Source organism: Pseudorca crassidens, chromosome 2 (assembly GCF_039906515.1).
Source record: "Pseudorca crassidens isolate mPseCra1 chromosome 2, mPseCra1.hap1, whole genome shotgun sequence".
Lineage (NCBI taxonomy): Eukaryota > Metazoa > Chordata > Mammalia > Artiodactyla > Delphinidae > Pseudorca > Pseudorca crassidens.
Window position 1 is genome coordinate 100,881,386 of NC_090297.1, and position 27,706 is coordinate 100,909,091.

General features: G+C 35.1%; 1 protein-coding gene across 2 annotated transcripts in view; it reads left to right on the forward strand.

Annotated features, from left to right (window-relative positions):
• Positions 1 to 27,706, forward strand: part of SYCP1 (synaptonemal complex protein 1) — a 157,933-nt gene that overhangs the window by 119,266 nt on the left and 10,961 nt on the right. The window contains exons 23-28 of one of the 2 annotated variants that reach the window (XM_067713404.1): positions 395 to 511; positions 938 to 1,048; positions 2,193 to 2,285; positions 2,805 to 2,879; positions 19,685 to 19,744; positions 23,430 to 23,609. In XM_067713404.1, coding sequence (XP_067569505.1) covers positions 395 to 511; positions 938 to 1,048; positions 2,193 to 2,285; positions 2,805 to 2,879; positions 19,685 to 19,744; positions 23,430 to 23,609 — 636 coding nt within the window. The remainder of the gene's footprint in view (positions 1 to 394; positions 512 to 937; positions 1,049 to 2,192; positions 2,286 to 2,804; positions 2,880 to 19,684; positions 19,745 to 23,429; positions 23,610 to 27,706) is intronic. The other variant, XM_067713413.1, reaches the window with a different exon arrangement.

A 27,706-nucleotide genomic window follows, 5' to 3' on the forward strand; every position in this document is an offset into this window, starting at 1 on the left:
GCATATGTTATACCTCAGTAAAGCTTTTTTTTTTGAAAAAAATGCTTTTTCCTTGAATCGCATGTGTGTTCTGTCCAAATGGAATAGTTACTTATTGTAATAAAACAGCAAACTGAGACTAAATAAATATTGTTGAAAAATTCATTAAAAATAAAAATATGGCTGCTTTTAAAATATTACTTGTCAAGACTAAATATGCATTTTAGGGAAAAAGATAGATATTGTGAAAAATAAAGCACATCTCACCATATGAAAACTGTAAGTAAAATGATCCAACTATAATATCTATGAATAAATCATCTTTTAAGAGTCACAAAACCACAAAATGAATACAGAATATTTTCAAGTAATCCACAGAATTTATTAATGTTCATGCTGTTTTCTTTATTCAAAGGTCAATAAATTAGAATTAGAACTAGAAGGTGCCAAACAAAAATTTAAAGAAATGACTGACAGCTATCAGAAAGAAATTGAGGACAAAAAGCTATCAGAAGAAAATCTTTTGGGAGAGGTAGGAAAAACTAAATATGTTTGAGAAGTTGTTATACTAAAACCCTATATTTGTATGTTTGCATTTTAAGAGAAAAGTAATAATTCTTACTTTTAACATTATGATTCTTTAGAAGATTTAATAAATTTATACTAGGGATAATTAATTAGCTTTTTTAATAGAAGCTAAAAGTATCATTGTTATTCTAAGTATTTGAGTATTGGGTAGTATATAATCATTTTGAAAAGATTAAATGATCTTTACAGTGTTATACTGTCATTCACTTAGTAGAAGACCCTAACTAAAATAAACCAAAACAATAATGTATTTTCTACTTGGCTTTCCTAATTTCCTGGTGTTTGATTTCTGTATTTTAACTTAAATTTAACATTTAAGTTAAATTTGTTTTTTGTGCATTAATTTTAAAAAACTAAATTTATTTGATAGGTTGAGAAAGCAAAAGTAATAGCTGATGAAGCAGTAAAATTACAGAAAGAAATTGATATACGATGTCAACATAAAATAGCTGAAATGGTAGCACTTATGGAAAAGCATAAGGTAATTTTTTTCCTGTTGTGTAATGAAAATTATTAATTGGAGCCATATTTATGCATAAAAATGGTAAAATATAGCATTCTGATTTGTCAGAGAAAATTATTGTCTATGCAACAATGACTAATTATAGCTGGAATACTCTTGATCTCTCATTTCTCCAAATTGAAGTCTTAACCACATGAAGCTGAGCCTGGGGGTCACTTCCTTGAGGAGGTCTCTCCTTATTGTCTTGATGGATAAATGTAATCACTCTTTTCCTCAATTTTCATAGTAGTCTCTTATAGACTTTCCCACCTTGTAGTTATTTAAATACATACCCAGGATATGTATTTAAATAAATATAATATAACTATAAATATAATATTTTTATCTTCTACCTGTGTCTAACACATACTAGGCTAAACAATAATAAATAGATGAAAGACAATGTTTGTTGTGTTTGTGAGTGTGCTCTATTTTTTATTGTTGTTTGAAAGTAATCATTCTCTTAGGGAATTAAGCCCTATACTCTTCAAGATTTGGAGAGGAAGTGGGCTATACCTATCAATTAATCTTTATAAGTTGTTGCTAGGATATTATTATGAAGTAACCAATGAGGATTTAAAAAAATATTTTAAGTAATATTGTGAACTCATAGATTTAAGCATATTTGGTATGTCTTAATCCAGTACAGTTTTGATCCTTGTTGACACTTAAATTGTCCCAACTTTGGCCAGTGGGAGCCTCTTCGAACTGGTTGGCAGGTCCCTTTGATTTGACCCTAATAATCTGTGACAGCTTTCTTGCTTTCTGTTATGACAAAATGTTCAAGACTCATTTTGTATTCCCTGCACAAGATCTGGAATCAGCCGTTTTTCGAAGAGGTCCTGTGTTTCTAGACTTTTTATAAATTATGAAATTCAGTGTCTCTAATTTAAAAAATTATTTCTTGCTCTTGGATTATTTCTAAGACAGTTATCTATGTTTCATTGTTTTTATTGTTAGAATTTAAAAATGTTGAAAAAATTAAAAAATAGCTCAGATATGTATTACTGAATTCATAAACATCATTTTTTATAAATATTAAATGCATAAGGATACCAGTCGTATTAAAATGTAATCTTTTGGGCTTCTAATATACTTAAAATGGTTTCTCTTTTTAACATAGCACCAATATGATAAAATTGTTGAAGAAAGAGACTCAGAATTAGGACTTTATAAGAGCAAAGAACAAGAACAGTCATCATTGAAAGCATCTTTGGTGAGAACAAATAGCAGTAGAAGCCAATTTTCATGTCAGCATGGCTGGTAGTAAAGAATAATAAATAAAACCATAATTTTGAACTGTAGAATCAAATAATCATAAATCTGAAAGGGATGTTATAGATCTTATAGGTAGGTGGTTTTCTAATCATTTTTTTGGTAAAACGAACTCTGTTTTTCAAATGAAAAGTTATAAACTCCAGTTACGAATAAGTTTTGAGCTCTGATTGAGGTTGGGAAAGGAGGAGTGAGATAGATTGGGAGAGAATGAGAAGGAGAGATATACATAGTGTTAAACATTTCTTTAGAGCAAACTATACAAAAGTTGTCTAAATTAAATCTTTAGTTATATTCAACTAGGAGCCTTCATATCAGTAGGGTTTTAAAAGTGTATATATTTCATGAGTGAATTTATTTCTCTATAAAACTAAATTGGTTTTGAAACACTAGTTTGAATTTTTATTGTCTTAAGAAATATATGGATGCACTTATAAGCTTCATGTTCCTTTTTCTTTAGGAGACTGAACTATCCAATCTCAAAAATGAACTTTGTTCTGCTAAGAAACAACTTGAAATAGAAAGAGAAGAAAAAGTAGGTTTTGTGGCATTATAGATAAAGTAACTAATTTTAAGTTTTAGGTGTAACTTAAGTTTTTATAAACATGTTATATTAGAAAATAATAGGATAAATTTGAGTAAGGATTAAAAATATAATTTTCCCCATTAGCTTTTATTTCAGAAGTATTTAGTATATTCCCTTGTTTAAATATTAAAGACATAGAAATATAAGTATACTTTAAGAGTAGGTGAGCTTTCAGATATAAATATTTGAGAAATATTATTTCATATATTATAAAGTACTTATGTATTTGGATGTGTTTTTTAGCTATTGATCATGTTTCAGAAAAAAAATAATGCCTTATATTTGTATAGTGTTTTGGAATTTACAAAGTGAATTGACTCACACTTTAAAATGACAAATACTTTTTTTTTCTTTCTATATGACAGCTCACTGTGCTGAGTATACTACTTATATATAATTTAATCTTTATAGCAGTTCTATAAACAATACTTATTGTTATCTCCATTTTTATAGAGGTTAGCTTATTTATTCAGGATCACATAATAAAAAAAATAGAATGGCTTAGAATTCAAATCTAGGTTTATTTTTCATAATTCCAAATCCTCCTCCCTAATCACTCTGCAACGTGCCTAGGTAACATGCAATTTCAATTTCAAACCTCTGTGCATTTGTTCACTTTGTTTCCTGCATTTAATTTCTTTCTTCCTTTCTCCACCTATGGAAAACTTCACATATCTTTTATCTTGCAAAGGTGAGCTGACTGTATATAAGTATTCTCATAGTATTTTGCTCTTATATTAAAATAGTTATGTCACTCTGTGCCCCATTATATTTCAAGTTCCTCAAGGGCTGGGGTTATGTCTATTTATCTTTGTCTTTCCTTTATTTGAGCATAGTGCTTTGAAAATTTTCTGTTTTCGACAAATGTTTGTCAAAGAAATGACTAAGTGGCTTTTACTTCACCTGCGATTGTAGCATACATATTTACCTTTATCCTACTGTTTTAGTAAAAGAGGAATAATACTTCCTTGTATTAAACCACTCCTAATGTTCTTTCTTCTAGGTTCTTTTTCCAATTTTATTGAGATATAATTGACAGCACTGTATAAGTTAAGGTGTACAGCATGATTTGCCTTACATACATTGTAAAATGATAACCACAATAAGTTTAGTTAACATCCATCATCTCATATAGATTAAGAAAAAGAAAGACAAAGAAAAAAAAGCTTTTTTCCTTGTGATGAGAACTCTTAGGATTTACTCTCTTAGCAACTTTCAAATGTACCATACAGTAGTGTTAATGATAGTCATCATGTTATACATTACATCCCTAGTACTTGTCTTATAACTGGATGTTAGTGCCTTTTGACCACCTTCATCCAGTTCCCCATCTCCCCAAACCCTGCATCTTGTAACCATAAATCTAATCCTCTTCTCTGTGAATTTAGTTGTGTTTTGTTTGTTTTTTAAGATTCCACATGTAAGTGATATCATATAGTATTTGTCTTTCTCTGTCGATTTCAGTTAGCATAATGCTCTCAAGGTCTAACCATGTTGTTACAAATGAAAGGATTTCCTTCTTTTTACACCTGAATAATACTCCATTGTATATATATACTGCACTGTCTCTATCCATTCTTCGTCTATGGACACTCAGGTTGTTTCCATGTATTGGATGTTGTGAATAATGCTACATGGGGGTGCAAATACCTCTTCAACATAATAATTTCATTTCCTTTGGATGTAGTCTCAGAAGTAGAATTTCTGACTTGTATGGCAGTTCTATTTTTAATTTTTTGAAGAATCTTTATACTGTTTTCTGTAGGGGCTGAACCAATTTACTTTCCCATCTGTAGTGCACAAGGGTTCTTCTTTTTCTCTGCATCCATGCCAGCATGTATCCCTTGTTTTATTTGATAATAGCCATTCCAACAAACATGAGGTAATATATCTAATAGTACTTTGGATTTGCAGTTCCCTGATGATTAGTGATGTTGAATACCTTTTCATTTACTTGTTGGCCATTTATATATCTTCTTTGGAAATATGTCTACTCAGGTCCTGTGCCAATTTTTAAATTGGATCGTTTGGCTTTTGGCTATTGAATTGTATGAGTTCTTTATATGTTTTTGACATTAACCCTTTATCACATATATGGTTTGCAAATATTTGGCAGTGTTTTGCATAGTTGGGGAAGCTAGGTGCTTACTTTTCTGGTCTCACTTTTCCCCATGGGAAAAATTGCTGACTTAACAGGTTCTCTCTGGGAACTGTGCTGTACTGTCTTGGGAGAGGGGGTGATGTGGGTAAAATGAAACCATTCTTCTTATCTTCTTCAGTGTGTTGAATCTGGGTTTTTTTTTTTTTTTTTTTTTTTTTTTGCTCTAAAGGTGTGCTGGAAGTTCTGTTTTGGACTCCAGAACTTCCACAGAGGTATTCTCATCTATGGATTATAGTCAAAATCTGTGTTCTTGATGGGGAGGACGGTAAAAACGCCTATTCTGCCATTTTGCTGAAATCACTCTCCCCTTTTTCCTAATATAAGCATTTAGTACTATAAATTTCTCTCTCAGTACTGCTTTAGCTGTGTCCCGTATGTTTTGATATGTTGTGTTTTGTGTTCATACAGTTTTTTTTTTACTTCTTTACTAGACTTTTGAAATAAAAGGTTAGCCCTACTTTTCATGTCTCTAAAGACTTTTTTTACATCTTTATTGGAGTATAATTGCTTTACAATGGTGTGTTAGTTTCTGCTTTATAACAAAGTGAATCAGTTATACATATACATATGTTGCCATATCTCTTGCCTCTTGCATCTCCCTCCTTCCCACCCTCCCTATCCCACCCCTCTATGTGGTCACAAAGCACCCAGCTGATCTCCCTGTGCTATGCGGCTGCTTCCCACTAGCTATCTATTTTATGTTTGGTAGTGTATATATGTCCATGCCACTCTCTCACTTTGTCACAGCTTACCCTCCTCCCTCCCTATATCCTCAAGTCCCTTCTCTAGTAGGTCTGTGTCTTTATTCCCGTCTTACCCCTAGGTTCTTCATGACATTTTTTTTTCTTAGATTCCATATATATGTGTTAGCATACGGTATTTGCCTTTCTGTTTCTGAGTTACTTCACTCTGTATGAAAGACTCTAGGTCCATCCACCTCACTACAAATAACTCAATTTCGTTTCTTTTTATGGCTGAGTAATATTCCATTGTATATATGTGCCACATCTTCTTTATCCATTCATCCGATGACGGACACTTAGGTTGCTTCCATCTTCTGGCTATTGTAAATAGAGCTGCAATGAACATTTTGGTACATGACTCTTTTTGAATTATGGTTTTCTCAGGGTATATGCCCAGTAGTGGGATTGCTGGGTCATATGGTAGTTCTGTTTGTAGTTTTTTAAGGAACCTCCATACTGTTCTCCATAGTGGCTGTACCAATTCACATTCCCACCAGCAGTGCAAGAGGGTTCCCTTTTGTCCACACCCTCTCCAGCATTTATTGGTTCTAGATTTTTTGATGATGGCCATTCTGACTGGTGTGAGATGATATCTCATTGTAGTTTTGATTTGCATTTCTCTAATGATTAATGATGATGAGCATTCTTTCATGTGTTTGTTGGCAATCTGTATATCTTCTTTGGAGAAATGTCTATTTAGGTCTTCTGCCCATTTTTGGATTGGGTTGTTTGGTTTTTTGTTATTGAGCTGCTTGTAAATTTTGGAGATTAATCCTTTGTCAGTTGCTTCATTTGCAAATATTTTCTCCCATTCTGGGGGTTGTCTTTTGGTCTTGTTTATGGTTTCCTTTGCTGTGCAAAAGCTTTTAAGTTTCATTAGGTCCCATTTGTTTATTTTTGTTTTTATTTCCATTTCTCTAAGAGGTGGGTCAAAAAGGATCTTGCTGTGATTTATGTCATAGAGTGTTCTGCCTATGTTTTCCTCTAAGAGTTTGATAGTTTCTGGCCTTACATTTATGTCTTTAATCCATTCTAAGCTAATTTTTGTGTATGGTGTTAGGGAGTGTTCTAATTTCATACTTTACATGTACCTGTCCAGTTTTCCCAGGACCACTTATCGAAGAGGCTGTCCTTTCTCCACTGTACATTCCTGCCTCCTTTATCAAAGATCAGGTGACCATATGTTTGTGGGTTTATCTCTGGGCTTTGTATCCTGTTCCATTGATCTATATTTCTGTTTTTGTGCCAGTACCATAGTGTCTTGATTACTGTAGCTTTATAGTATAGTCTGAAGTCAGGGAGCCTGATTCCTCCAGCTCCATTTCTGGTTCTCAAGATTGCTTTGGCTATTCGGGGTCTTTTCTGTTTCCATACAAATTGTGAAATTTTTTGTTCTAGTTCTGTGAAAAATGCCAGTGGTAGTTTGATAGGGATTGCATTGAATCTGTAGATTGCTTTGGGTAGTAGAGTCATTTTCACAATTTTGATTCTTCCAATCCAAGAACACGATATATCTCTCCATCTATTTGTATCATCTTTAATTTCTTTCATCAGTGTCTTATAATTTTCTGCATACAGGTCTTTTGTCTCCTTAGGTAGGCTTATTCCTAGATATTATATTCTTTTTGTTGCAGTGGTAAATGGGAGTGTTTTCTTGATTTCACTTTCAGATTTTTCATCATGAGTGTATAGGAATGCCAGAGATTTCTGTGCAGTAATTTTGTATCCTGCTACTTTACCAAATTCATTGATTAGCTCTAGTAGTTGTCTGGTAGCATCTTTAGGATTCTCTATGTATAGTATCATGTCATCTGTAAACAGTGACAGCTTTACTTCTTCTTTTCCGATTTGGATTCCCTTTATTTCCTTTTCTTATCTGATTGCTGTGGTTAAAACTTCCAAAACTATGTTGAATAAGAGTGGTGAGAGTGGGCAACCTTGTCTTGTTCCTGATCTTAGTGGAAATGCTTTCACTTTTTCACCATTGAGGATGATGTTGCCTGTGGGTTTGTCATATGTGGCCTTTATTATGTTGAGGAAAGTTCCCTCTATGCCTACTTTCTGCAGGGTTTTTATCAAAAATGGGTGTTGAATTTTGTCGAAAGCTTTCTCTGCATCTATTGAGTTGATCATATGGTTTTTCTCCTTTAATTTGTTAATATGGTTTATCACATTGATTTATTTGCATATATTGAAGAATCCTTGAATTCTTGGAATAAACCCCACTTAATCATGGTGTATGACCCTTTTAATGTGCTGTTGGATTCTGTTTGTTAATATTTTGTTGAGAATTTTTGCATCTAGTTCATCAGTGATATTGGCCTGTAGTTTTCTTTCTTTGTGACATCCTTGTCTGGTTTTGGTATCAGGGTGATGGTGTCCTCGTAGAATGAGTTTGGGAGTGTTCCTCCCTCTGCTATATTTTGGAAGAGTTTGAGAAGGACAGGTGTTAGCTCGTCTCTAAGTGTTTGGTAGAATTCACCCATGAAGCCATCTGGTCCTGGGCTTTTGTTTGTTGGAAGATTTTTTATCACAGTTTCAATTTCAGTGCTTGTGATTTGTCTGTTCATATTTTCTATTTCTTCCTGATTCAGTCTTGGCAGGTTGTGCATTTCTAAGATTTGTCCATTTCTTCCAGGTTGTCCATTTTATTGGCATAGAGTTGCTTGTAGTAATCTCTCATGATCTTTTTTATTTCTGCAGTGTCAGTTGTTACTTCTTTTTCATTTTTAATTCTATTGATTTGAGTCTTCTCCCTTTTTTTCTTGATGAGTCTGGCTAATGGTTTATCTATTTTGTTTATCTTCTCGAAGAACCAGTTTTTAGTTTATTGATCTTTGCTATCGTTTCCTTCATTTCTTTTTCATTTATTTCTGATCTGATCTTTATGATTTCTTTCCTTCTGCTAACTTTGGGGTTTTTTGTTCTTCTTTCTCTAATTGCGTTAGGTGCAAGGTTAGGTTGTTTATTCAAGATGTTTCCTGTTTCTTAAGGTACGATTGTATTGCTATAAACTTCCCTCTTAGAACTGCTTTTGCTGCATCCCATAGGTTTTGGATCATCGTGTCTCCATTGTCATTTGTTTCTAGGTATTTTTTTATTTCCTCTTTGATTTCTTCAGTGATCACTTCGTTATTAAGTATTGTATTGTTTAGCCACCATGTTTCTGTGTTTTTTACAGATCTTTTCCTGTAATTGATATCTAGTCTCATAGCCTTGTGGTCGGAAAAGATACTTGATACAATTTCAATTTTCTTAAATTTACCAAGGCTTGATTTGTGACCCAAGATATGATCTATCCTGGAGAATGTTCCATGAGCACTTGAGAAAAATGTGTATTCTGTTGGTTTTGGATGGAATGTTCTGTAAGTATCAATTAAGTCCATCTTGTTTAATGTATCATTTAAAGTTTGTGTTTCCTTATTTATTTTCGTTTTGGATGATCTGTCCATTGGTGAAAGTGGGGTGTTAAAGTCCCCTACTATGAATGTGTTACTGTCAATTTCCCCTTTTATGGCTGTTAGTATTTGCCTTATGTATTGAGGTGCTCCTATGTTGCGTGCAGAAATATTTACAATTGTTATATCTTCTTCTTGGATCGATCCCTTGATCATTATGTAGTGTCCTTCTTTGTCCCTTCTAATAGTCTTTATTTTAAAGTCTGTTTTGTCTGATATGAGAATTGCTACTCCAGCTTTCTTTTGGTTTCCATTTGCATGGAATATCTTTTTCCATCCCCTCACTTTCAGTGTGTATGTGTCCCTAGGTCTGAAGTGGGTCTCTTGTAGACAGCATATATATGGGTCTTGTTTTTGTATCCATTCAGCCAATCTGTGTCTTTTGGTGGGAGCATTTAATCCATTTACATTTAAGGTAATTATCGATATGTATGTTACTATTCCCATTTTCTTAATTGTTTTGGGTTTGTTATTGTAGGTCTTTTCCTTCTCTTGTGTTTCTTGCCTAGAGAAGTTCCTTTAGCATTTGTTGTAAAGCTGGTTTGGTGGTGGTGAACTCTCTCAGCTTTTGCTTGTCTGTAAAGGTTTTAATTTCTCCATCAAATGTGAATGAGATCCTTGCTGGGTAGAGTAATCTTGGTTGTAGGTTTTTCTCCTTCATCACTTTAAATATGTCCTGCGAGTCCCTTTTGGCTTGCAGAGTTTCTGCTGAAAGATCAGCTGTTAACCTTATGGGAATTCCCTTGTGTGTTATTTGTTGTTTTTCTCTTGCTGCTTTTAATATGTTTTCTTTGTATTTAATTTTTGACAGTTTGATTAATATGTGTCTTGGCGTGTTTCTCCTTGGATTTATCCTGTGTGGGACTCTCTGTGCTTCCTGGACTTTATTAACTATTTCCTTTTCCATGTTAGGGAAGTTTTCAACTATAATCTCTTCAAATACTTTCTCAGTCCCTTTCTTTTTCTCTTCTTCTTCTAGAACCCCTATAATTCGAATGTTGTTGCATTTAATGTTGTCCCAGAAGTCTCTGAGACTGTGCTCTTTTCTTTTCATTCTTTTTTCTTTATTCTGCTCTGCAGTAGTTATTTCCACTATTTTATCTTCCAGGTCACTTATCCATTCTTCTGCCTCAGTTATTCTGCTATTGATCCCTTCTAGAGTATTTTTAATTTCATTAATTTTGTTGTTCATCATTGCTTGTTTCCTCTTTAGTTCTTCTAGGTCCTTGTTAAATGTTTCTTGCATTTTCTCTATTGTATTTCCAAGATCTTGGATCATCTTTACTATCATTATTCTGAATTCTTTTTCAGGTAGACTGCCTATTTCCTCTTCATTTGTTAGGTCTGATGGGTTTTTATCTTGCTCCTTTATCTGCTGTGTGTTTTTCTGTCTTCTCATTTTGCTTATCTTACTGTGTTTGGGGTCTCCTTTTGCAGGCTGCAGATTCGTAGTTCCCGTTGTTTTTGATGTCTGTCCCCAGTGGCTAAAGTTGGTTCAGTGGGTTGTGTAGGCTTCCTGGTGGAGGGGACTAGTGTCTGTGTTCTGGTGGATGAGGCTGGATCTTGTCTTTCTGGTGGGCAGGTCCACGTCTGGTGGTGTGTTTTGGGGTGTCTGTGGACTTATTATGATTTTAGGCAGCCTCTCTGCTAATGGGTGGGGTTGTGTTCCTGTCTTGCTAGTTGTTTGGCATAGGGTGTCCAGCACTGTAGCTTGCTGGTCGTTGAGTGAAGCTGGGTGTTGGTGTTGAGATGGAGATCTCTGGGAGATTTTCACCGTTTGATATTACACGGAGCTGGGAGGTCTCTTGTGGACCAGTGTCCTGAAGTTGGCTCTCCCACTTCAGAGGCACAGCACTGACTCCTGGCTGCAGCACCAAGAGCCTTTCATCCACACGGCTTAGAATAAAAGGGAGAAAAAGTAGAAAGAAAGAAAGAGGATAAAATAAAATAAAGTTATTAAAATAAAAAATAATTATTAAGGAAAAAAATTTTTAAGTAAAAAAAGAAAACGGACGAACAGAACCCTAGGACAAATGGTGAAAGCAAAGCTATACAAAATCTCACACTGAAGCATACACATATACACTCACAAAAAGAGGAAAAGGGGAACAAATAATATATCTTGCTGTCAAAGTCCACCTCCTCAATTTGGGATGATTCGTTGTCCATTCAGGTATTCCACCGATGCAGGGTACATCAAGTTAATTGTGGAGATTTAATCCGCTGCTCCTGAGGCAGCTGGGAGAAATTTCCCTTTCTCTTCTGTGTTCGCACAGCTCCCGGGGTTCAGCTTGGGATGTGGTGTAGGTTGCGTGTAGGTTGCCTGAGGGCATCTGTTCTTCGCTCAGACAGGACGGGGTTAAAGGAGCAGCTGATTCGGGGACTCTGGCTCACTCAGGCTGGGAGGAGGGAGGGGCACGGAGTGCGCGGCAAGCCTGCGGTGGCAGAGGCCAGCAGGACGTTGCACCAGCCTGAGGCGCCCACCGTGCGTTCTCCCAGGGAAGTTGTCCCTGGATCCCGGGACCCTGGCAGTGGCGGGCTGCACAGGCTCCCGGGAGGGGAGGTGTAGATAGTGACCTGTGCTTGCACACAGGCTTCTTGGTGGCTGCAGCAGCAGCCTTAGCATCCCATGCCTGTCTCTGGGGTCCGCGCTGATAGCTGCGGCTCGCGCCCTTCTCTGGAGCTCCTTTAAGCAGCGCTCTGAATCCCCTCTCCTCGCGCACCAGGAAACAAAAAGGCAAGAAAAAGTCTCTTGCCTCTTCGGCAGGTCCGGACTTTTCCCCGGACTCCCTCCCGGCTAGCTGTGGTGCACTAACCCCTTCAGGCTGTGTTCTCGCCGCTAGTCCTCTGCCTGCGATCCAACCGAATCCCGAGCCTCAGCTCCCAGCCCTGCCCTCCCCGGCGGGTGAGCAGACAAGCCTCTCGGGCTGGTGAGTGCCAGTTGGCACCGATCCTCTGTGCGAGAATCTCTCCCCTTTGCCCTCCATACCCCTGTAGCTGTGCTCTCCTCCGCGGCACCAAAGACTTCCCCCCTCCGCCACCCGCAGTCTCCACCCGCGAAGGGGCTTCCTAGTGTGTGGAAACCTTTCCTCCTTCACAGCTCCCTCCCACTGGTGCAGGTCCCGTCCCATCCCTATTCTTTTGTCTCTGTTTATTCTTTTTTCTTTTGCCCTACCCAGGTACATGGGGGGTTTCTTGCCATTGGGAGGTCTGAGGTCTTCTGCCAGCGTTCAGTAGGTGTTCTCTAGGAGTTGTTCCACGTGTAGATGTATTTCTGATGTATCTGTGGGGAGGAAGGTGATCTCCACGTCTTACTCTTCGCCATCTTCCCCCTCTCCCCATTCAGTTCTTATAATTTTATTTTTCTTTGAGACTTCTTCTTTGACCCATTGATTATTTAGAAGTTTGTTTTCAAATTTTCATGTGTTCAAAGATTTTCCTGTTGTCTCTCTGTTACTGATTTCTAGTTTGATTCCATTATGGTTAGAGAATACAATCTTTATGAGTTCTGTATTTGTCTGCGTGATACTATAACAAAAATACCATAGATTGAATGGCTTAAACAACAAATATTATTTCTCACAGTTCTGGAAGCTGTAAGTCTGAGATCAGAGTGCCAGCGTGGTAAAGTTCTGGTCAGGGCCCATTTCCTGGCTTGAAGACAGTTACTTTCTTGCTATGTCCTCACATGGCTGAAAGAGAATGCTGGTCTCTTCAACTCTTTATGAGTACCAGTCCCATCGTGAGGGCTTCACCTCTATGACCTCTTCCAAACCCAATTACTTCTTAAAGGCCCTACCTCCAAACACCATTCCACACTGGGTGTTAAGGCCTTGATATATGAATTTTGGGGGGGTACAAACATTTAGTCCATAGCAGTTTTATTCTTTTAAATTTGTTGAGGTTCGCTTTATGGCCCAGAATATGGTCTGTCTTGGTGAATGATCTATAGGTGCTTGAAACAAATGTATGTTATGCTATTGTTGGCGGAGTGTACTATAAATGTCAATTAAACCTAATTAGTTAGTTGTGTTGTTCAGGTTTTATATATTTTTGCTGACTTTCTGTCTAGTAATTCTATCAGTAGCTGAAAGAGGGGTGTTAAAGTCCCCAACTTTGTCTGTTTCCTTGCTCAGCTCCGAAAGTTTTTAAAAACAGTTTCACTGACATATAATTTATGTACTATATAATCATCCATTTAAAGTGTACAACTCAGTGGTTTTTACATATATTGACAGTTACTGAGAGTTGTGCAACCATCACTGCTACGTAGTTTTAGAATATATGTATCAACCCCCCAGCAGCAATTATACCTGCCCCTTGGCTCCCATCAACAAATTCACTAGCTCTAGTCAATCAATGATCTACTTTCTATTTCTATAAGATTTACCTTTTCTGGATATTTCACTTAAATGAAATCATGTAATATATGGTCTTGTTTCACTGAGGATAATGTCTTCAAGGTCCAACCATGTCCTAGCATATATCAGTACTTCATTCCTTTTTATTGCTGAATAATATTTTGTTATATGGGTATACTGTTTTATTTATCCATTTATCAATTGATGGAAATTTCGGTTGTTTCCATTTTGACTATTAAGAATAATGCTGTTAAGAATATTTGTGTACAAGTTTTGTGAGGATATATGTTTTCATTTCTCTTGATTATATATGTAGAAGTAGAATTGCTGGGTAATATGGTGTCTCTATATTTTAAGATACTGCCCAACTGTTCTCTAAACCAACTGTACCATTTTGGATTCCCACTAGTAGTGCATGAAGGTCTCAGTTTTTCCACAACCTCACCAATACTTGTTGTTGTCTTTTTTTGATATAATCATCCAGGTGGGTGTGGCATGGTATATCATTTTTGTTTTGATTTGTATTTCTCTAATGCCTAATGATTTTGATCATCTTTTCACGTGCTATTGGCCATTTGTATATCTTTTTTGGAGAAATATCTATTCAGATACTTTGCATATTTTAAAATTAGGTTACTTATTTTTTTAGTGTTGAGTTTTAAGAGTTCTTCATATATTCTAGATACAAGTCCCTTATCTGATATAAGATCTTTAAACAGTTTCTCCCATTCTTTGAATTGTCTTTTCAGTTTCTTGATGGTATCATTTGTAGCACAAAGTCTTTAATTTGATGAAATTCAATTTCAATTCTTGGGAGAAATCCTACTTTGTCATGACATATAATCTTCTTTGTATTCTGCTAGATTTGGTTTGCTAGTATTTTGTTGAGCAATTTTTGCACCTAGATTCATAACAAAGATTGGTCTGTAGTTTTTTTGTGATGATTTTTTCCTTAGGCTTCACATCTTTTTTTTTTTTTTTTTTTTTTTTGCGGTACACGGGCCTCTCACTGTTGTGGCCTCTCCCATTGCAGAGCACAGGCTCCGGACGTGCAGGCTCAGCGGCCATGGCTCACGGGCTCAGCCGCTCCGCGGCATGTGGGATCTTCCCGTACTGGGGCATGAACCTGTGTCCCCTGCATCGGCAGGTGGACTCTCAACCACTGCGCCACAGGGAAGCCCAGGCTTCACATCTTTTAACCAACTCAAGCTGAAGCCCTGGAGCCCATGTGTCTATCCAACAGGATAAGCTATGGTTATTCATTTTTGCCATTTTTCCAATCTCTCTTCCAAGCTGTATTTCCTCATGCACCAAATTTTATGAGGGAAAAGATAAGAATATCATGATTTGGTATACCTCACTTACAAGGTGATGAGAGGTGGACCCAGGGATAAGGACAAAATTCACGTGGTTTTTCAGTGAATGTCATATTTTTTATGTTTTCTGCTCCTTCAGGGGAATCTTTTCTTCTTTTTTACATTTTGTCTTTTGACTTTATTTCTAATATGTTCTAATTATTGGCAAGGATAATTAATTCTATACGGGTATGGTTGTTATGCTTTTTTGTCCAGACTAGAGAGACCAAAATGATAAGATTTAGTCATTTTTGGGGCTTCCCTGGTGGCGCAGTGGTTGAGAGTCCGCCTGCCGATGCAGTGGGCACGGGTTCGTGCCCCGGTCCGGGAGGATCCCACATGCCGCGGAGCGGCTGGGCCCGTGAGCCATGGCCACTGAGCCTGCGCGTCCGGAGCCTGTGCTCCGCAACGGGAGAGGCCACAACAGTGAGAGGCCCGTGTACCGCAAAAAAAAAAAAAAAAAAAAAAAGATTTAGTCATTTTTCATGCATTTCCTAGGCTTCTTTTTCTTGGACTGCCTGCTTATCCCCTCAGATTTCTTCTTACAAATTCAGGTATATTAGTGACAATTCTTCTCATTATTATATGTGTTCACTTTCACCAATACCATGTAAGTAGTGATTAGGTTAGGAGACACATTGAGTCAAATCAGCACAGCTGTACTCTGTATCTTTCATGCTGAACCTTCACTAGAATCAGAGATTATGACCTGGTATGGTATGTTTCTGTCGTTGAATTCATTTTTGCCGGTTCTTGACTACTTACTTTTCCTCCCTCCCTTTATACTTTTTTGTTAGTGTAGGGAGAGGAAGATTTTATAATCTGCCTTCACTCTTCCACCTTTACCAAACAGTTTGATCTACTGTATCAGTTTTTTTTTGACATCTACTTTAACTTTGTTATGTATTTTTTCTGTTTGATCAATCATGAGCTGAAAGAAGGAGTTAAGGGTTTATTACTGTTATATTTCTCTTCTTTGTGAGTTCTCGACCAGTTTTGCTTTACATGTTTTGATGAATACTATTCATTGTGTAAAAGTTTATACTAATTAATTGCTCCTTGGAAACTGTATCTTTCATCTTTGTCCTTTTTGCTTTGAAGCCAGCTTTGCCTGATATTTATGTTGTGATCCTAACTTTCTTTTTGGACTTGTTTGTCTTATATGTTTTTGTCCATTTCTTATTAACCCTGGTGGAGTCTCTAATCTGAGAGTCTCTTTTTCTTTAGTAGCTTATTTTTTCCAATAGTATTTATTGATACGATTCATATTTTTAAATTATTCTTGCATTTCTGGAATGAACTCCATTTGGTCATGAAGTATTTTTAATGTGATGCTGGATTCTGTTTGCTAATATTTTTACTTAGTACCTTCATATTGATATTCATAAGATAGAATGGTTATAGTTTTACTTTTTTTAATCATGGTAAAAATATGTATCATTAAATTTACCATCCATCTTAACACTTTTTAAGTGTATACAGTTTAATAGTTTTAAGCATATACATATTGTTGTACAATAGATCTCTAGAACTTTTTAATCTTGCAAAACTGGAAGTCTAAATCCATTAAACACTAATTCCCCTTCCAACCACCTTTTTTCTGTTTCTATGATTTTAACTACCTTTGATACTTCATATGAGTAGAACCATGCAGTATTTGTCTTTCTGTAACTGGATTATTTCAATTAGCATAATGTCTTCAGGGTTCATCCATTTGTAGCATGTGACAGAATTTCCTTTTTTTTTTTTAAGGCAGTCTGATATTCCATTGCATGTATATACCACATGGATGAATATCCATTCATCTGTGATGGACATTTAGGTTGCTTCCACCTCTTGGCTATTGTGATTAATGTTGTAATTAATGAACATGGGTGTGCAAATGTCTCTTGGAGATCCTGCTGTGAATTCTTTTGGATATATACCCAAAAGTGGGATTCCTGGATCATATGGTAATTTTATTATTAATTTTTGAGGAACCACCATACAGTCTTCTGTAGCAACTGTACCATTTTACATTTCTGCCAATAGTGTGCAAGGGTTCCGATTTCTCTGCATCCTTGCCAACACTTATTTTCTATTATTTTGATAGTGGTCATCCTCCTAAGGAGTGTGAGTGATAGCTCATTGTAGTTTTGATTTGCATTTCTCTTATAATTAGTGATGTTGGGCATCTTTTCATACGCTTGTTGGCCATTTGTATATCCTCTTTGGAGAATCGTCTATTCATGTCCTTTGCCCATTTAAAAATTATTTGGTTTTTTTTGGTTGAGTTGTGTGAGTTCCTTACATATTCTGGATATTAACCCTTATCAATATGATATATATTTTAATCATGCTTTTGCCATTTTATTTTACATTGCATATTAATATTTATTTTATTGTCTTTTTCTCTAAATTTTATGTGTGTGTATTTTTGGTTGATTTGGGACATGTATATAGTTTTTTAAATTATTTTACTCATTACCTTTATATTTTTAAACAGTATATCTAACACTTCTCCTACTGCCTATTCTTTTGCATATACAATTTTTATGTTTAATTATTTTACATTATCAGGATTAATAAAAACACGTATTCTGTTCTGTAATCACAATTCCATTATTTAAGTTGAGCTCATGTTTTGTATGAAACTTTTTTTTAGTTTTCAATTTTGATCCTAGTCAATATGCCAATCCCAATTTTGACCTATTTTACATACCAGTTGGTATGAAGAAATTGTTGCCGAATGACAGTGTTAGCTTCCACTTAAAATAGGTTGGCTTTGTGAGACTGTACTAAATCACCTTTCCTATATCTTTCATCTCTTGATGGTGCCTTAATCTCTGCCTAGTGAGATGTGATATTTTGTATATTTGTTTACATTCTTGATATGGAAGGAGAGTTCTAAAGTCTTCCAATTGGTCCTTCCAAATATAAAAATCTCTCACTCTGTAGTCAGAACCCATATGGGGATTTTGCCACTTATTGAGTTTATCTGTTCAGCTGTGTATTCAGGATCTAAAGAAATGACCACAGGATAGGTTTATGGTTCCATGGGCTCACCATGAGGTGGACTTGGATTAAGTGCTATTTATCACTTGACCCCAGTACACCTGCGCTCAAACTAGTGAAAAAATAATAACATTATGGGTTACAAGAATTGGTGTTAGCTAATAGTCAATGTCCAATTACCCATAAGTCTTAGTATTTCTCTCAGTGCACATGGTAGTAGGAAGGATTCAGTATGAATTTGTGATATTATTGCAAAATCCTTCCACAATAGTACCAAGCTTTTGTTTAATTTAGAGGGTTCTAGGTTTGTAAATTTATTCAGGTCTGAAATTTGGGCACAGGGCTATCATATTCTACTCCTGTGCCTCAAGTCAATCCTCTCTTTGCCAGACCATATTACACGCATTTTTTAGTTACTCAGATTAAATAGGTACCTTAGTGGACTGCCCATCACTTTGGTCTTAGGGAACTCATGATTAATTAGACACTAGCAAAGATACACCTTTGTATATGAGCTAATTCACACCTTGGAAACCCATGTTGTATTAGAACAGACTGTACTAAGATCTCCGGAGTAGCAAAAGTCAGAGTTGTAGAGAAAGTGCAGTTTTGGGAGGTGCTTTCTCCCTTCCATCCTCTAGAAGCCAAGATATGTATTCTGAGAAGCAGTGTAATTTAGCCAGTTTAGAGGGTATACTTTATCCTAGAAGACAGCATTTCATCCCCATAGAGTAGACCCCAGTTGTGATAACTGAAGATCAACTATTGGTAGTTGATAGGATACATAATAAGAGCAGTGACTACTGTTACATCAGCTTATTGCCAGCTTCTTTCATGGTGAAGTGTGTTCTCTGGTTAGGAGCAGCACTTTAGGAGAGATACCATGGTGTACACAGACATTCAGTGAGTGCAGGTATTGGCATAGGCATCATGGGCAGGCAAGGCGAGTTTGCCTAAAGTTGTGCTTGTTGAAACTTTTTCTTCTCTGAGACCTTTAAGGCTCCTTGGAGCTGTAACCATTCTGTTTTCCAGATGATTGTCATATTAAAGGCATTGCACATATTCTTTTCTCTAGGCCAGGGTTAATTTTTCTTTTTTTCCCACTGAATACACATGCCCTAATCTCCAGCAAAATGTATTGTTTCCTGGAGTACTAGAGAAATGATGTATTATTTTGTAAGTATTTTGTACTCTTTTTGTACTTTCTTTTTCTCTCTCATACCTGTTTATCTCAAGTTGAAAATTGATTATTCAGTGTCCAACTGAATTGCTTTTCTCCATACACAGAGAAAAAGGGAATTCTGCCTCTAAAGGCTCACAATATTTTGGATCTCTTTGCAGCTCTTTACAGTTAGTTACTTGTATATACCCTTACTTTATAAGCTGATCCATCCACTTCATTTTACAAATGGGAAAGCTGAGATTCAGTGTTTTAAAGGACTTAATGAGTCCACAGATAACTACTGACAGATCAGAATTTTTAAAAAAGATAATCAAAATCGAATAACATACCTTTGTAGAAAGGAACTAATTTGTTTTTCTTTTTTCTTTTCATTATTTTATAAGATTTAGAAGGCAGTATTCTTTGTTAATACTTCTTAGGAAAGATTTGATAATAGGAACAGTAATTTTTTATAATAGTAATGACTACATTGTATGTACTTGATATTCATTTTTAATAGGCAAACCTCAAAAGAGAGGCAAAAGAAAACACAGTTACTCTCAAAGAAAAAAAAGACAAGGTAAGAGTTTTATATAACTCTCATAGATTTCTTTATAACCATTTCACTTTCTAACATCTACTTAGTAAATTTTTTTGTTCATAAATGGGAAAATAACATCAAAAATATATCACACAGAAGATGTGGTACATATATACAATGGAATATTACTCAGCCATTAAAAAGAACAAAATAATGCCATTTGCTGGAACATGGATGGGCCTAGAGATTATCATTCTAAGTGAAGTTAAGTCAGACAGAGAAAGACAAATATCATATGATACTGCTTATATGTGGAATCTACAAATGAACTTATCTACAAAACAGAAATAGAGTTACAGATGTAGAAAATAAACTTATGGTTACTAGGGGGTAAAGGGTGAGGGAGGGATAAATTGGAAGATTGGGATTGACATATACCCACTGCTATATAAAAATACATAACTAATAAGGACCTATGGTATATAGCACAGGGAACTCTATTCAATACTCTGTAATGGCCGATATGGGAAAAGAATCTAAAAAAGACTGGATATATGTATATGTATAACAGATTCACTTTGCTGTACCCCTGAAACTAATACAACATTGTAAATCACCTATACCCCAATAAAAATTAAATATATATATATATCACACAACTTCATTTCCAAAATTGTTTCTTTCTATTTATTAATTCAAAAGCATTAGCTAAAAAATTTCAAAGCATTTGTCATTTGGAAATTTAGAGATTTTATTCTTTTATAGTTTTTATTATAGCATTAAATTAGTTAGGTACTTCTGTGTTTCTTGAGAAATTTCCAACATTGGGGGAAAATATTTCAATTAAAAATTCTAAAGCTCATGTTTAGATTGTGTTTAATTTTGAGGTTTGAGAGGGCTAAATAAATGACATCTTGCTCTCTTAAGTCTAAGCCAACTGAGAAAGGCAGTGAAAATCAACATAATATCTTTATTATTGACAAATAACATTGGACAGTGTGGCTTATATTTGAAGGCAACAGGATTTCTTAATCCTGAAATCCTAAATTAAACAAGTTTATCTACTCTATCACAGGTAGAGCTAGACTGGGACAAGTGTACCTACTTGAATGGCCTGCTCTTGTAAAATGTATGGCATAGAGTAGAATGTGTGCTTCTTCTGGTACCCAAGAGGAGGAGTAAGGAAGGGGCTGAACTATATGTCCCCTGTTACTCCTTTCATATTCAACAATCCCATTAAGTCATTGCTGTTTCTCTAAGAAAGCAGAGAGAAGTTAAGAATGTTCCCTGTACATAGAAGGGAGCATCAGGTATGAGAAAGGGAGGTTATATTCAGCTTCTAATCCAGTTGGTAATATAGAATTATTACAGAAGAGTTTTATTGCAAATTTTAGTTAAAATGATTAAATATTCCTTATACACAGTGATGTAGTCTCCTAAGTCCCCACAGAAGTTGCTTTAACTATAAACTGAAAGTAACAGAGTATATTGTTTGTCTTGTTTGTTTGTATATTGTTTGTATATGTTTGTTTAACATAAGAGTATGTTGTTTGTCTATACCAAACAACAATGTTCAGTTTTTTTGTATAGACAGTGATATAATTTTGTTACATTTGGGTTCAAAGAGAAGAAAGAAAGAAATATTGCACCTGTGAGTGAATATTAGGTGCTTCATATGTCCGGACACTGTGATAGATATTTGAAAACATTATATTTGGAGAAATTATTGTTATATTAAAATTAGCCAGGAGGATTAGATATAGTCTAAGCGAAGTGTCTGATGAAGATGATAAATTGGTTAAACTCCAATATTTATTTCTAAATATAGAATGTGTTCATATTATGAAAGTATATATCACATATTCTTATAGAGTTGTTTTGATTCATGTATAATTCCAGTAACATATGTCTATTATTTATGTATGTTATCAAGTAGATTAGATAATTCCCTATATTTTATCTGGGTGTCTAGATATATATATATTGCAAATAATGAGAAAATGATGAAATGAAAAGATTTAAATAGACTTTTGTGTGCTATGCTTTATTCCAACAATATTGAAGTATCACAAGCCTTATATATAATAATCATTAGGTTTATCAAACATTTCTGAGGTTGGGAATGTAATTTCTTCATGCTTCAGTTTTATCACCTAGGGATAATAATAGTACCTTTTTCCTAAAGTTGTTATGAAGATTAAATGAGATTATTATCTCATTTAATGCTTTGTGAAGCATTTAAAATAGTGCTTGGCAGGAAGATCAGCTCGGTGCTTTGTGACCGCCTGGAGGGGTGGGATAGGGAGGGTGGGAGGGAGGGAGATGCAAGAGGGAAGAGATATGGGAACATATGTATATGTATAACTGATTCACTTTGTTATAAAGCAGAAACTAATACACCATTGTAAAGCTGGTATACTTTATACTCCAATAAAGATGTATTAAAAAAATAATAAAATAAAATAGTGCTTGGCACATAGGAAATACCGAATAAATGTTTGTTTAAAAAGAACAACAGAGAAAATCATGAATGTTCTGTATATATTCATCATTGGAAATGTAATATTCAGAAAAGAATGTAACTTGTAGGAAAGTATATGCATTTTCATGATGTATTACAAAGAGGGTTATTTCAGTAGTCTAGAATGCTGGTGCATTTTCTTTTAGGCTACTAGGGAAATGTTAGATTCCAAGATATGACCACAGGGTGGTGTAGTTGCTATTCTCAGTCCTTTTGGGTAAGAAAAATTTGTCCATGAAAGCAGTTACATTTTGGAGATTTTGAGGATGACTCCTGATGAGTCCAGAGAGCGGAAGAAAATTTGCTTTCATCAAAATTGTGTTATCAGCTATGATATAGAAATATTTATGGAAAAAGATATAGAAATGCAACTCTGTGGAAAAAATGCTGCCAAAATTCATACCTATTGGAAAAAGGATAATGAAGTGAGATCACTAGAACTGGGCAAGAAACCTTCAAATTACCTCATTTAGCTCCTTTTTAAAAATTTATATTTTATTTTTTAATTGAGGTATAGTTTCCTTACAGTATTATATAAGTTTCAGGTATACAACATAGAGATTCACAAATTTTAAAGGTTATACTCCATTTATAGTTATTATAAAATATTGGGTATATTCTCTGTGCTGTACAATATATCCTTGTAGCTTATTTATTTTATACATAGTAGTTTGTGCCTTCTAATCAGCTACCTTTATCTTGCCCTGAAAATTTTCCTGAAAATTTCTCTAGTTCTTTACTTTCATAATTTTTCTTCTCTATTTCTTTTTTTTGGAGGGGAATGAAGCTGGTGGATAGGAAAAGCTGATATTTTTATAGTTGATAGAGAAAATATGAAAGCATAAAAGAGAATGCCCTTTGGCTGTTAGGCTGTTGGAATGAACCTCAGATTAAGATTTTTTTGCCACCAGGAATAGAGATTTTTCTCTGGAGAATTTTCAACTTTTGGTCAAATAGGGAGTTGAGATGTCTTACTTGTTTTCATAGCAGCTCTGTGAAGACAAAGGGGGCAGATACCACTTTCATCTTAAATGGCAAAATAAAGTGACAAAGAAGATAAGTGAAATTTATTCAAAGTTATCTAATCAATACTAAATTTGGGGGTAAATTCTAGTTTATTTCAGTGATATTTCTTCTAGTTGTTGTACTTTAATTAAAATGACATTTAATGATGACTTTATTCATTTTTGTTGTTCAATATAGAAAACACGGACATCTTTATTGGAAACACCTGAAACTAGTTGTTGGAAACTTGATTCTAAAGCAGCTCCTTCACAAAATAAATCTGGAAACTTCCCATCAGCTGATCACGGCAAATCAAAAGATAAAAGAGACTGTCTGTGGACATCTGCCAAAAATACTTTATCTACACCATTACCAAAGGTTTGTTGCTAAAATTTCTAAGAAAGTAGTAATTTTTTTTAATAAAAAAGAAGTCTCTGTTATCACATACCATATATCTGGTATCACACACATAGACATGAAACCATTTTCTTTAAAGTTTCAATTATTTGTTATACCAGCACGAAATGGTTTCATTTTTTTTAATCTATCACTGTTCACAACTTAATGACATCTTGGGCAAATTTTATCACTTTCTGGTATTCACCAGTGCATAGGACCCTGATGTACAAAATCTGGTTTTGACTTGCATTTTCCAGTATGACCTCAGTTACCTCCCTTTGCTGTTTACTCCTCATCATCTTGCTGCTGGAGTCTTTTACTTAGCAGTCAGCCCTGTGGAGCAGGTGCCACTAACAAGATGGCTCATTGCTAGCTATCTTCGACATGTCCACTTAATCCATGGGGAATTCATTCAACCTTTCAATGCTAAATGGTGGTGCATAATGCTCTACTTCTGACTCCCCCTTTCCTGCTCTCTGCCATCTGTCTCTCTCTAATTTCTTTTTACTTTGCTCAGGGAGACACAAAGACAGATAAACAAATTTTCTGCTTAGGTTTATATCCACTTAGGGAATGAGATGCCAGTATCCCCTTCTTATAAGGCTGCTTTTTAAAGTTATATCCTCACTTGTCTTGGGAGTCGCGGGGCAGAGTATTTCAACCTGTCTTTACCCCCTAAGTGGAAGTTTTGTGCTTTAACCTCCCAGTTTCCTTAAAATAACTGGGAATAAGAGAGGTATTTGGTGATTGTTGGGCCTGTTCTACCACCTTTTAATAACCCTTAGAGAAGGAGCTGGCCTTAATTATAGGTAGCTTTCTTTAGAGTATGTGTTACTGGCACTTTCCCCCAGCTTTGTGCTTTAGTTGACAATTCCAGAGCAAAAGAAAGAGTTACACTCATATCCTGTTATATATACAATATTATGCACCTCGTGGAATTTATGAAAATTAGTAAAGTACATAGCTTAGCGAGGCTTTTTAAAAAAAGGTATATTGTTTTTATTTTATTTTTATCGTATTTTTAAAAAAAGAATAGTTTCTTTTTTAGCAAGCCTTTTATATAAAATTATTTTGTTGTATTTACTATTCTGTTATTCAAAATATGAAATGATCTCTGTTGAAGAATGACCTTACTTAAAAAAGATTTTTATTGAAATATATGCAAGAAAATGCACAGATCATAATTATACAACTTGATGAATCTTTACAAACCAAACTTAACCTTACTACTAGCACTCAGATTAAAAGAGACTATTACTATCACTTCAGAATAGTTGATTGTTTCCCCTTCCAGTCACTAGCCCTTCCTCCAAGTCCAACTGCTGTCCCAAATTCTAGTATTAGATGTACCTGTTTTTGCATTTTCTGTAATTAGAATCATATTCTTTTTGTTTTGACATTTTCCACTTAACATTATGTTTATGAGATTCATCCACATTGTTGCTTGAAGTTGCTTTATTTTTATTTGGTATTTCATGGTGTGACTGTACCACAGCTTATTTATCCCTTGTAATGTTAATGGACATTTGGTTAGCTTCCAGAGTGGACTTTTATGAATAGCATTGCTATAAAAATGTATTGCTTGACATGTACACATCTTGGTTGGGTATGTCCATAGAAGTGAAATTGCTGGGTTACAGGGTTATGCATAATACATTCCATGTTAACAGATACAGCCTGAGCTGTTTTTACTCTGATACAAAATGTGTGTGTATCTTTTCTCACGCCAGCCAATTCTCCAGTTCTCCAGACATCAACTAGGCGTCCTGCAATTTGATTCACTTCTGACACTGTAGTTAATGTAGTTAATGTAGACCCCACAAGTTAAGGGCTCAGTCCCACAAGGCTTCCATTTCAGACACCGTCCTGGCTTGCCACTTGTACTACTGACCAACTGGCTATAAATTGACGGTTCCCACAACCCCCTTCTCAGGTTTAATAATTTGCTAGAATGACTCACAGAACTCAGGAAATTACTTTACTTGCTATTAACAGTTTTTATAAAGGACACAATTTAGGAACAGCCAAATAGAAAAAATGCATAGGGCACAAGGTATGGGGAAAGGGGCACAGAAGCTTCCATGCCTCTCCAGGAGTGCTACCCTCCCAACACCTCCATGTGTCTACCAACCTGGAAGCTCTCTGAACCTCATTGTTTAGGGGTTTTATGGAGGTTTCATTACATGGCATGATTTGTTAAATCATCGGCCATTGGTGATTAACTCAGTCTTTAACCCATCTCCCCTCCTAGGAGTTCAGGGGGTGGGGTGAAAGGTTCCAAACTTCTAATCATGCCTTGGTCTTCCTGGCAACCAGCCACCATCCTGAAGCTATCATCCTGAAGCACCCCCTACCACCAGTTATTTCATTAGCATAAACTCAGGTAAGTTGAAAGGAGCTCATTATGAATAACAAAAAACTCTCCTATCAACATCACTGGGGACAAAGACCAAATATTATACCAAAAGATGCCTCCTGTCAACCCTGTCACTCAGGAAATTACAAGGGTTTTAGAAGTTGTGTCAGGAACCAAGGACAAAGACCAAATATATATATATATTTCTTATTGTATCACACTGCCAATCATGTTTTTAAAAAAATTATTGTACCAATTTATTGTACCAAATTATTGTACATTCTGGCTACCAGTGAATGAGAGTTCTGATTGCTGCGCATCCTTGTCACCACATGGTATTTTTCATCTTTTTATTTTGGCTATTCTGGTGGTGTGGTGACCTTTTTATTTCAAATGAAGTTCTATTTTGCAATTAATTTTAGATCTATGGAAAAGTTACAAACATAATACAGAGAATCCCTTTATATTCCTCACACAGTTTTCACCATTGTTAATATCTTACATTACCATGTACATTTGTCAAAACTAAGAATCATTCATTGGTACATTACTATTAACTAGACTTCAGACTTGATTTGGATTTCACAGTTTTTCCGTTAATGTCCTCTTTCTCTTCCAGGATCCAACTCAGGGTACCATACTGTATTTAATTGTCATGTCTTCATCATAATTTTTAATGTAGACATTTATAGCTATAAAATTCTCTCTAAGCACTGATTTCACTGTATCCCATAAGTCTGTTGTATTTTCCTTTTCATTATCTCAAAGTACTTTCTAATTTCCCTTGTGATTTATTTTTTGACCCATTGGTTATTTAGGAATGCATTGTATTTCCAAATTTGTGATTCTGCTAAGTATCCATCTAGCTGGTTTATAGTGTTGTTCAAGTATTATATTTCCTTGCTGATCTTATGTCTGGTTGTTCTTTTCATTATTGAAAGTGGGGGTATGGAAGTCTCCTACTATTACTGTTGAATAATCTAATTTTCCCAATTTTTGGTTCATGTGTTGGGGGCTATATTGTTAGCTGCATGTATACTTCATACCAATTATCTTTTCTTGATGGATTGATTCTTTTACCTTTATAAAATGTTCCTTTTGTCACTACTAATCTTTTTTTTTAAGTATATTTTATCTGATATTAGCTCTTTTTGTTTACTATTTGCATGGTATATCTTTTATCACCCTTTTACTGCCAACCTATTCATGTTATGGAATCTAAATTGTGTCTTTTGTGGACATGATATAGTTGGATCATGATTTTTTCCATCATTCATTCGAACAATCTCTGCATTTTGATTGGAATGTTTAATCGACTTACATTTAATGTAATTACTAATAATGTAGAACTTAGGTCCACCATTTTGTTCTTTGTTTTCTATATGTCTTATGTCTTTTTATTCCTGTACCTTTCCATTACTGTCTTATTTTGTGATAAATAGGTATTACCTAGTATAACACTTTAATCCTTTTGGTTTTTACTATACTTTCGGAATAAATTTTCTTAGTGATTAGCTGAAAAGTACAGTTAACACCTTAACTTAAATTTAGTTTGAATTAATGTCAGTGTAATTTCAATGGTATATAAAAACTTTGCCCCAATATATCTTTGTTCCCTCTTTCTCTTTTGTGCTATCATTGTCACATAAGTCGCATATTTATACATTTTAAGCCCATCGATACAGTATTATTGCTTTATATATCTGTGTCTAAAATCAGA